At 31.1% G+C, this 12,767-nt stretch overlaps 1 protein-coding gene across 1 annotated transcript; it reads right to left on the reverse strand.

Moving 5' to 3' along the window:
• Positions 1–4,253, reverse strand: LOC125877559 (uncharacterized). Its single transcript, XM_049558819.1, has 8 exons — positions 3,744–4,253; positions 3,345–3,470; positions 2,903–3,221; positions 2,455–2,702; positions 2,116–2,222; positions 1,264–1,537; positions 792–1,179; positions 1–590 (listed from the first exon to the last, which is right to left on the reverse strand). The coding sequence occupies exons 1-8, from the start codon at positions 4,251–4,253 to the stop codon at positions 1–3; spliced, it is 2,562 nt and encodes an 853-aa protein (XP_049414776.1).
• Positions 4,254–12,767: the final 8,514 nt, after the last annotated feature.

A 12,767-nucleotide genomic window follows, 5' to 3' on the forward strand; every position in this document is an offset into this window, starting at 1 on the left:
TTATTCCCATGAGATCAAGGAATCCCCATAAGTAACCATGTACCCTGTGATAGATCTTCGATTGTTTGGGCATGCAGCCCAGTCTGCATCACAATATGTAGTCAACTGATCAGTAGCATTGGATGACATGAGTATGCCTAGACCTAGTGATTGCTTAACATATCTAACTACTCTTATTGCTGCCTTCATGTGAGATGTCTTTGGACTGTGCATGAATTGGCTTAGCAACTGTACTGCAAAAACAGTGTCTGGTTTTGTCATTGTTAAGTAAAATAATTTCCCTACTAGTTTTTGATACACTCTAGGATCATCTAGCAGCTTGTCATTTTCATTTTCAGAAGGGAATTGCATATCAAACTCTACAATTGTGAGTTTGTGGTTTATCTCAATAGGAGCTCCAACAGGCCTTGAGCTAGATAACCCCATGTCTGAAATTAGTTCAAGACAGTACTTCCTTTGATGCATAAGGATTCCAGTGTCATTCTTGGCAAACTCAATCCCTAGAAAGTACCTCAAATCACCTAAGTCTTTGATCTCGAAATTGTCCTTGAGGATTCCTTTTGTCTGCAATATTAATTTGTGATCATTTCCTGTAATTAACAGATCATCAACATAGATCATCACTATCACTAAGCTCTATCCCTGGTGCTTTGTGAACAGAGAATAGTCATAATGACTCTGTTGAAAGCCAAATTCAATTAGAGTTGTAGTCAACTTGATGTTCCATTGCCTGCTAGCCTGCTTGAGTCCATAAAGTGACTTGATGAGTTTACACATCATCCCCTACTCACTTTTATGGACAAATCCCAGTGGCAAAGTCATGTACACTTCTTCATATAAATCACCTTGAAAAAAGGCATTGAATATATCCATCTGTTGTATTGGCCAGTTGTGTGTAGCAGCTAAAGCTATGATTGCCCTGATAGTGCCCATTCTCACAACATGAGAGAATGTTTCCTGATAGTCCAGACCTTCTTTCTGGTTGTAACCCTTGGCTACCAACCTAGCCTTGAACCTATCAACCTCATCATCAACTTTGTATTTGATTTTGTATATCCACTTGCATCCTATTGCCTTCTTGTCTTTAGGCAACTGAACAATCCTCCATGTATGGTTATCTTTTAGTGCTTGGGTCTCACTCTGCATAGCTGCAACCCACCTAGGATCATGCATTGCTTCCTGATATGAAGTTGATTCCCTTTCTTAAGAAAACTTAGTCACAAAACTCTTATAAGTTGATGAGATACTGTGATAGTCAAGTACATCAGATATGAAATAAGAGACAACTGTTTTCTTCTGTGTCAACATATAATCAGTATGCCAGAGTGAAGGCTTAGCAGATCTGTTAGACCTCCTGGTGGCATCCTGTAGGATGAGATTATTATCAGAAACAATGATGGGAACATGAGGGGATACTGGAGCTGCTGGAAAAACTCCAACATCTGCAGTATTCACATGTTGATCAAGAACATTGTGCTCATCATCAATGCATAATAAAGAATCTGTACATTCAGAAACATTAGCAGACATTGCACTTCTGAAGACAATACAGGGTGTCAGTTCAGAGTCTCTTTCATGTGAAAAAGAGAGAGGGCTCATGAACACCATCTTCACTCAGACCTGGGTATTGAAAGGGAAATTCAGTCTCATGAAAAAGGACATCTCTACTAACATATATGACTTTGGACTCAATGTCCAATAATTTGTACCCCTTTTGATTGATAGCATACCCTAGAAAGATTGCTTTTCTAGCTTTTGGAGCAAACTTATCATCTCTCCTTAGGTTTGTAGCAAATGTTAGACATCCTACTACTTTGATATGGGCAAGACTGGGCTGTTTGTTATACATGATCTCATAAGGTAACTTGTTCCCTAACACAGACAAATGTATTCTGTTGATAATATATGTTGCAGCTTCCACACATTCACCCCAAAATCTGTGTGGCAGATGGCCCTAAAATTTGATAGCTTTGGCAGTTTCTAGCAGGTGTCTATGTTTCCTTTCCACAACCCATTTGTTGTGGAGAATGTGGACATGATCTTTGGTGAATAATGCCATGTTGAGCAAATAAATCATGGCAGTTAGTATTAATAAATTCCCCTCCATTATCAGACCTGAAAACTTTAACACTTTTCCCAAACTGAGTCATTATCATTATCAAAAACTGTCTCAAAACAACATTTACATCAGACTTCAAAGCAATAAAAAAGTCCATTTCCATCTATATTTATCATCAACTAAAGTAAGAAAGTATTTCATCCCATTATGAGTAGCCACTTTATATGGACCCCATACATCCATGTGAACTAAGTCAAAAACATCATCTACTGTAGTGTGACTCATAGGAAATGGAACTCTAGTTTGTCTAGCTTGGGGGAAAACCATACACTATTCAATAGCAAAGTTACTACATGTATTAAAATCTTTTATTCTCCTAAGTACTCCCATAGAACATGTCCTAGTCTCTTGTGCCATAGTTCTGGATCTCTTTCTCCTGATCCCACTGCAGACAATGATTTAATTCTGTTTTGATGTTGCTTGGTGTTCCAATTCAGCACATACAATCCATCCTCAACTTCACCAATCCCCTTGACCTTCCCAGACAAGAGATCCTGAAACACACAGTGTGTAGGAAAAAAGGAAACATAGCAGTTCAATTCTTTTGTCAGTTTATTAACAGACAAAAGATTAAACTCAAAGGCTGGTATGCATAAAACATTTGTGATCATATTAGTGTCATTAAGTTGAAGATCCCCAACATGTGAAACTATGGCTGAATCCCTTGTAGGCAACTGCACTCTCCCCATACTACCCACTTTATTCTCAGGTAAGTGTGATCATGTATCATATGGTCTGTAGCACCAGTGTCTATGATCTATTTTAAGGATGAAATAGGCTTACCTGCCATGTGTGCACTTTTCTGAGTATTCATGGTATTGTTGTTGCCTTGCAGGACATTGAGTATCTGGTTAAGTTGTGCTGGTGAGGATTTGTTCAGCATTTGCAACAATTGGTAGTGTGTGAGCTGTTCTCCCATATGATCTTCCATCTGAGATAGATCAGGATGTGACTTCTCTCCCACAACTGTGTGGGCCTTCCATGACAGTTGATCCTGCATAAATGGCATTGGTTTCTGCATAGCACTATCTCCCATTACTGCATTTACCTTCTTCTTACCTTTGAAATTTTCTGGATAGCCAATGAGTTGGAAGCAATCATCCTACACATGTCCAGTAGCATTGCAGTGATCACATTTCTTCAGGTTATTACATTCAGCTCGAGTATGCCTTTTCATATTACAAAAGTCACATAATAATGAATGAAAGTTCCTCTTGGGAAAAACCTCCCTAGAATTAGGCTGTGGTGACCTAATATTTCTAGCAGTATACAGTGCTAAAGATTCCATTCCTTTATGTACAGATCCAACAATTCCTTTTTGACTTTCATCCTGTATAATTAAGGCATAAGCCTGGTTCACATTATGAAGGCATGTCATCATCAAGATCTTACCTCTAGCCTGTGAATAATTGTCATTTAACCCCATGAGAAATTGAAGCAATCGCTGGTGCATTTATTCAGCATAGTTCTTTGCCTTATTGCAATCACAGCTAGGTGGAGGTAAACTTGAATCTTACTCATCCCATAGGTTCTTCAATTTCGTGTAGTATGAAGAGACTTACAGAGTCCCCTTTGTGAGAGTGAAAATGATTCTATGCAGTTGATAGAGTCTAGATCCATTAACCTTATCAAATCTTTCCTTGAGATCGAGCCATACCCGATTCGCACTAGTCCCCTTTGTGAGAGTGAAAATGATTCTGTGCAGTTGATAGAGTCTATATCCATTAACCTTATCAAATCTTTCCTTGAGATCGAGCCATACCCGATTTGCACTGGAAGAGTATAAAATTCCACTGAGTAGATCCTTGCTCACATTACAGGTGAGCCAAGAGATTACAATTGTGTTACAACGATCCCAAATCTTCTTCAAAGCACCATCGAAATCAGTACGCAAAACAGAACCATTAATAAATCCCACTTTATTTTGTCCAAACAATGCAATTTCCATAGCTCGACTCCACAAGGTGTAATTCTCCATTCCTGTTAGCTGAATTCCAACAGAAAGAGCTCCAGGAACATCAGAAGAACTCAAATATAGGGGGTGATTGTGATCAATTACCATAGAGCTTCCATTGACAAGATCTCCTTGAACTCGATCAGCAGTTCTTCCCGTCAGTTCTTCCTCAATCGCCATGGTGAATCTCTCGATTTACCTCCAAATCTCACGAGGATAAATCCCTAGATCCCTATAGCTCTTATACCATGTAAAGATCAGTGCACGTAAAGAGAATTGTATATTAATTGTTTGAATGAATTTACAGATGCTAAAAGTGTGACTTTATAACTGCTACTTAGCCTCTATATATAATCAATTATCCTAATTGAATTACTGTCACTTCTAACTAAATCATAATCTGTTAACTTTAACTGACTATATTCTTTTAGCTAACAGCAGTGCATTTAACCACCTGCTTAACAACATTCGTCTTACGTGTCGTCCTACATGAAAATTTTATGTCTTATCGCGTCCTACATGTATATATTATGCCACATAGGACGTATGTGTTTACTTGTTCAATTTTATATAAATTTAAGTTTCTACTTATGTATACTCAAAGTTGGACGACATAGATATGTGTTAAAGCCAAGTTAAAGGGCTTATTAAAGGGTTTCTATAATACTCCCTCCGTCCCATTTTATATGTCTTCCCTTTTTATAAATAGCTGGACCACAATACTTGGTCATTTTATAAAATTTATGCATAAAATACCATATTTTGCGTATTATACCCTTGATAGAGTAGTTAATTAATCTTGAAATTGTATTCATCATTTATTATAAAGTTGACTTAAGAAAACATTAAATAAGGGTAGACGGGTAAAGTTACATTATTTCTTAATGTAAGTGCAAAGTAAAAATGTGACATATAAAATGGGACGGAGGACTAGTTAAGAAGTGTTCTCTTCATCTTTTTTGCTTATCTGTTTAAGTTTGTGTTTCCCTTCTAGAAAAACAATCTAAAACACCTTGCAATCAATTGTTATTATTTATGTTTTTGGGAAATTGAAATCAATGGAGGTAGAAAACAGTGAAAAGTTTAGAATTCTGGTTGTGGATGATGATATCAATTGCCTTTTCACTACTACTGCATCACTCAAGAATTTGAAATTCGAAGGTACTTAACTAATCTTTTTTCATTTTTCGTAAAATTTGTAAATGTCACAATCTTAAATCTGGAGTTGTGATCAATGAAACCTATTCCATCCCAAAGTAGGGTATTTTTTCTAGTCTTTTGCCAAAACTGACAATTGTTCTTTTCTTTTTTATTTAATGAACTAGTATACGTATCCGCGCGTTGCGCAAAATATTAATTTTTTATTATTTTAATTTCAGAAAATATCAAATAGGTCAAATATTTTTACACGTTTGTCATGTTATATTTAATGAATTTTGACTGTACAAAATCATGAAGACACCACTATTTTATTATATACGTAGAACTAATTTTAACATAAAATCTATATAAAATAGACATTTAATTAATGCAATATTGGGTTGGTCCAATTTTATAACATATGTATTAGGTCATGTTGGTATCTATGTATTATTTTATGCGCAATGAAATAATGAGATATGAAGAGAGTAGAAGGTATCAATTCGGTGAAAGCAATAGCTTCTTTGCAAATTCTATATTATTTATCTTAAATAATTTATTTTTATATATAAATTATTATTTAAAAAAAACTCAATAGTTCATAGAAATTACAATGTAGAACTCATAAACTTTAAATTATGAATCCTCTCCTCAATAAAATATCGAATAATAATACCCACACCAGGAGATTAGACTATTTAAGGACAAAGTTCCTTTAAAGTAAGAAATTCTTATACAACAATAATAACTCATTATTACTATTAATTACTTAGAGCATTAGTCAAAAGGAATGCCACTAGTAATAGTATAAACTGATTTAATAATCTGGGCATAATAATTTATAAAAAAAATCTATAAAATAACACATTTTATAACCTAGGTTACCTATATCCTTAATCAAGAAGCCGCCGATTCAATATAATAATTAATGTAAGTATACTCATTTAGTTTAATAATTGATACTCTATTTATGGTAATAAAATCTTAATTAGCATATTTAAATATATATTTTCTCTTTTCCTTTTTATATGACACAATTTTCATTTTAAGAGTCAATCGATATAAACATTGACTAACATTATAAATGTATTTTTTTCTCAAATTGATATAATAAAATTGTGATATATAGTAATTTTTGTATAGTTTATGAATATTAAAATTCTTATTTTAAAATATTAAAATAATATAATTTAATTTAACTTTGAAAGTTAGTCAAATTGAATGTTGAAAAAATGCAATAAGACAACTAAAAGAAACTGATGAAGTATATTTGACTTCATCTAATTAATTTCTTTAATTCTTCATTTTGGATATATTTCTATATGTATTAGCAATAATTTTTTCTTTTTGTATGTTTATATAATAATAGAATTTCTTTGTTTAATTCAGTTATGACAGTGAATAACATAGAAGTTGCTTTGGGTGGCCTTCGGAGCAGTGGCCTCTCATTTGATCTTTTGCTCATAGATGTCCACATGCTTAAAATGGATGTCTTCCAGTTTCAACAAGAAATAGCTAAAGAATTTGACATTCCTGTTGCATGTAAGTTTATAAGTCTTTGTGAAATTAAAAATATTATTATTATAGATGTATATGAGTGAAAAAGTCGTTCTTTATTGATAACTCTCAACTCACAAAGATTCAAATAATATATTGTATTATATATGAAATAACAACTAACCCTAATAATACCATGGATGATTTATGGAAATAAATTAAAGATTTGCTGAATTTCTAGTACCTGGGAGTTGGATCATACTAGTAAAGGAGAAATTATATCGTAGAGGTTGATGATCTTGCATTTTAGTCTCTAGGAGAGCTACGATCGGGGGATTGTGTCAGTCTAGTAAGGCCCTAAAATTTCTTCTAAAGTCGTCTCCATAAATTACTTAGAGCATTAAGTTCATGGATGTATTTATCGTGCGTGGTGTTATCATCAGAGTCTCTGTTACCAAAGATAAATTCATTACTACCACATAGTTTCCTATCTCCTAGCTGCAGGGCACATAAATATCGATTGAGCTTTTTGATAGATTCAACATTTGTTTAGTTGTTGCTTGTTTATATTTGCAGCCTCATCCTTTTTGCTCGAATATATTGTATGACTTATTAAATATGTATCATTGAATGTGATCGCCAGTTATGTCAAATGATGAGAAAGACAATACACTTATGAAAGGACTTGACAATAGAGCTGTTTTCTTCATAGTGAAGCCCATAACACAAGATAATATAAATTATTTATGGGAATACGCAACCTCCTTGCGAAACAAGAAGCATACAAGCAAACAAGAGTTTGAAGAAAACCCTAATGAGCTAATTTATATTGAATCTTCGTCTTCGGTTAGTGAGAGGGACAAGTCTACCAGAAAATATGAAAATCATGAAGACGCTTCATCTCAATCATCCAAGACGAGTAGAATCATTTGGACGGATTCCCTTCACAACAAATTCTTGGAAGCTATTGCAATACTTGGCGTGAAAAGTAAGTCTTCCTACACATAAATTATGAGCTCATTCAAATGTTATCTATATGTAAGACGCCATAAAATATGTGACTTGAAAAATAAGACTAATTAAATATTACCTATAATGACAGAGCCACCTTTCATCGATAAATTACATTATTTAGCTAGATTAAAATTTTAATTTTATCTATATGTTGTAGGTACTTGACAGATACCCCTTATTTTTACGCATGCCCACTTTTGTATATTTTGACACCATTTTATAAATTTCTTATATTTATGTAACACAATCTTATTAGATAACTATATACGATCTTTCACCAAAAAATTACACTATTTAACTAGATTAAGATTTTAATTTCTTGTTGTATATTGGTATTGGTAAAACAAGGAAATGAACATGATATTGGTAACAAATATATTTTATTATTTTTTATATGTGATTTTTTTTTTTTTGCAGAAGCTTATCCGAAAAAAATTCTTGAACTCATGAATATTCCTGAGCTGAGTAGAAAACACATAGCAAGCCATCTTCAGGTTTAATTAATTACCTTGATGTTTATATTTTCTATCAACCTCTTTTTACTTTTTAAAAGTCAGAATATTTATCATTTTAGGAATCTATACAATAAATTCACATATAAAAACAACCAAAACTCCTATAATGTTGGTGAAACAGGTTGTTCAAGAGGTGCATGTAAGAAGAAGACCATGACCAAGACTAAACCATATATTGCAAAATCTGAATTCTTATCTTATGTAAAGCTAGGTACTTAGCTAGCTATGATGTTGCAACCCTTAGAGAGGGCATTGGTAGTTATGATAGAGAAGTTAGATAGTTGATGCAACTCTAGGGAATGTCCAGCTTGTTTTTTTTTTCTTCATGAATTATATTTCCTACTTGGCAATAAAATCAATTTATTTACCAAAAAAATAAAATAAGTGTAAGCATAATGACAAAAAAAAAAAATCGAGAATAACTTTACAAACATATTTCAAAGTAGGTAATAAAAAAAAGAATTAATAAAAATAGAGGTATATGTATAACAACTTTTAAAATGATTATCTATTTATACAGTAAATAGATTTTAAATTATAATTAAGAATTTTTTTTATCAATAACAATAAAAATTCATTTCTATATTAACAATAGAAAATGAAACAAAAGTGAAGCTTAATCTCACGGCCCGAGTCTATGTCCTAGATGTGGACTGTATTTAGAACCACTGATGGTCCCAAGTGAATGTAAAAGGGTAAAATAGATATGACTTGAAATAAGGGAGAAGGGTAGAGGGGGATCGTTAGAAAATGTCGATTATTCAAAGTTGATGAGGAGTTTAATTTTACTTTAAAAAAACTTTTTGAGTGAAAATGGTTTTCAACCTATTAAGATATTGTAACATTTCTTAAATGGAACTCAAGCATCCTTAAATGTGATATTTAATATTTTCTTGAATAAAAGCCATCAAATTTGAGAGTTGTTGTTATATAAAAACATGCTCATGGTAGATACTCCTTGATAGAACAAATTTAAAAATTCGATAAATCTAATGTGGAAATTTACTTAAAGCAATTGCATCATTATCTTTATTTATTATTAGAATTAAGTAGTCAAACTTGTCTTTGTACACTTTGCAGAAATATCGTATGCGCTTGGGGAAAAATGCTATTCCAGAATTGATTTTGAATTCGAGTAAAATCACACCTAGTAATGCTAATCAATTGTCAACAACAACTGACAATATTTCAACTTTAGCTCCACAACTTATGACAGAAAATCTCAACTATGCTGATCATGATACCGAGACTGATCTTCGAGGCTTCATGTCTGATTATGAGAAAGATAGAGAATTTTCTAATATATTAAGTCGACATCTTAATCAGAAGCCTTGTAGTTTGGTACGTACTTCTGATTTTATATTTTTTTCTTATTTGTTTTCTAGTATTCTTTATGTTTAAAAAGTAAATATTTGATGATTTTTAGTGTATATTTTACTACACAAACCTAACAAAAATGAGAAGGGGATAACTGTTAGCTTAATTAATGGTATCAATCAGTATCAATAAGTTTATTTTTCGAGGACTAAACATAATTGTTTGAGGAAAATTTAAATGATATCGTCTTAATTTCACCATCAAGGATTTCTACGTGAACAGTCCTATATTACGTGAGTTATTCTAAAGTAACTGATCAAAATTATATCATATCTTACAAATAAATAGTGTAAAAATTAATTATTATTAAATCTTCATATAATTTTTTATATCTTATTTCATTATGTAGCAAGGAAATCATGAAGGTATTAACGCTGCGGATATACCGTTACATCTTGGTAATGTTCTTCCAAATTCGGCATCAGAGGTAATTTTTCATATATCTGTCTTATTTTCTGAAAAATTAATTTATACAGTTAAGTTGATTTAGTATACACTATCATTTATCGCTTCATAGTTTTGTTTTTTAATTATTTTTTCTCCCCCAATTAATTAATGGAGATAATTGTCTATTTTGAGGTCAACGGCTTCCCAAATACTTATGCTGGTTAATATTTAATCTAATTGTTTCTTACATTTTTGTAAAACACAAATGATCGACTTTTGATATGAAAAGGTTAAATTTGTATTGTATAAAAAAAATTAAATAATGAAACTCAAAGCTACATCATAACTTGTGAATACATCATCAAAATAATTATCACTAAATATGCTTATAATTTTTAGTGTCTTAACTCATTATAGCAAGGTAATTATGGATGTGTCATTATAGAGGAAACATCATCCCATCTCCAATATGATCCCCAAAATTCGAAACTTAAGGTAGTCTCTCATATAGATCTATGTTTGGTCATAGAGTATTATACTCTGAATTTTTTTTAAAGAAATTGTATACATTATAATTTTTCACTTCATTATACGTTCTTTATACCCACTTCCTTTTCCCAGTTAATTAGTGTAGATGGTTGTATAGTTTGAAGTCAAAGGATTGCCAAATAGTTATGCTGGTTAATACTCAAATTAGGTGCTTGTCTTAATTTTTTTGAAGAATACAAATAATTGACTTTAGATACATAAAAGGTAAAATTTGTGTGGTATATTTTCAACGGTATAAGATAATCCAGTAGAGAAACTCAAAATTATATAATAATTTGTGAATACAACATGGTAATAGTAAATACACTTGCAATTTTTGATGTATTATTTTAATGTGTAGCAAGAAAATTACGGAGGTGTTATTACAAAGAAATTTTTTTAATTCCATTATGATCCCCTATATTTAAAACTTGAGGTATTTTTCATATATTTATATTTGGTCAACGTTATATTATGAAAATATAATGTATAGAGTTAAACGAATTAAGAAAATACATACACACTATCATTTTTCTCGGGTTTTCAAATAATTTGATTGGTTAATTTTTAATTGACTTGTCTTTTACATTTTCGTAGAACACTAATGATTGACATTTGTTATATATGAAAGGTTAAATAAATATTGAATAAATATAATTCAATAATGAATATCCAAACCATATCATTATTTGAGGATAAAAAATGTTAAAATAATTGTAATTAAATATGCTTACAATTTCTAGTGTTTTATTTTACTGTACAACAAGGAAAATATGCAAGTATTACTGCAGAGGAAAGGCCGTTTCATTTCAGTAATGTTTCTCCAAATTTGGCACTTGAGGTAGTTTTTCATATACCTATGTTTGGTAATAGAATATTACTTTATCCGCTCCTTTTTAGATGTCATACTTTTCTTTTTGAGAGTCAAAATAATATGAACTTTGATTAATATTTTAAGATATATTTTTAATCATATTGATATGAATTTTTTTTTGTAATTTATATTACTTTTTATATAGTTTTTGAATATCTAAATTTTTATTTTAAAATATCGAATTAATGTAATCTAATTTATGTTTAGAAATTAGTCAAATTAACTCTTAAAAAATACAACATGACAACGGAATAAAGGAAGAATAGTACTACTTAACAACTAAAAAGTAACAGGGAGTACGCATATTTTGAAAATATTATTTGAGAGTTAAGCAAAATAAGTAAGTTTGTACATTTTTCTCTTAATTATTTGTCCTTTTTATTCATTTCTTCTCCCCCAATTAATTAGTGAAGATGATTGTATATTCTCACTTAAGGGTGCGAGAGGTCCCGAGTTCAATTTCAGGAATGCCCCTAATATATATAAATAAAGGTGAAAAGGTTCTCAAGAAATTAGGCTGGTTATTTTCAATTTAAAAGTTTCTTAAATTTTTGTAGAACGCAAATAATTGACTTTTGTTATACGAAAGGTTAAATTTATGTAAAAGATAATCCAATAATCAAACTCAAAATTATATAGTAACTTGTGAATACATAGTTCAAATAATTTAGTAAATATGCTAATAATTTTTGATGTCTTATTTCAATATGTAGCATGAAAACTACGGAGATAATACTACATAGAAAATATTATTCCAACTCAATTATGATCCCTCAAATTTAGAACTTGAGATAGTTTCTTATACACCTATGTTTGGTGATAGAACATTATATTCTGAAAATACAATCACAAAGTTAAACGAATTAAAAATGTTTGTGCACACTATCATTTTTCTCTTCACTAGTTATTTTTTCTACCCACTTTCACTCTCTAACTTATTAGNTAATGTTTCTCCAAATTTGGCACTTGAGGTAGTTTTTCATAGACCTATGTTTGGTAATAGAATATTACTTTATCCATTCCTTTTTAGATGTCATAGTTATCTTTTTGAGAGTCAAAAATATGAACTTTGACTAATATTTTAAGATATATTTTTAATTATATTGGTATGAAAAAAAATTGTAATTTATATTACTTTTTATATAGTTTTTGAATATCTAAATTGTATTTTAAAATATCGAATTAATGTAATCTAATTTAGATTTAGAAATTAGTCAAATTAACTCTTGAAAAGTCTAATATGACAACTAAAAGAGAATAGAGGAAGAATAGTATAACTTAACAGCTTAATAATAGATTTTCATCTCTCCTGCTTCATTCTCTCGGCGTAAGGTAGTTATCGTACGCCGGTGTGGTGCCATG

Source organism: Solanum stenotomum, chromosome 9 (genome assembly GCF_019186545.1).
Source record: "Solanum stenotomum isolate F172 chromosome 9, ASM1918654v1, whole genome shotgun sequence".
Taxonomy (NCBI): domain Eukaryota; kingdom Viridiplantae; phylum Streptophyta; class Magnoliopsida; order Solanales; family Solanaceae; genus Solanum; species Solanum stenotomum.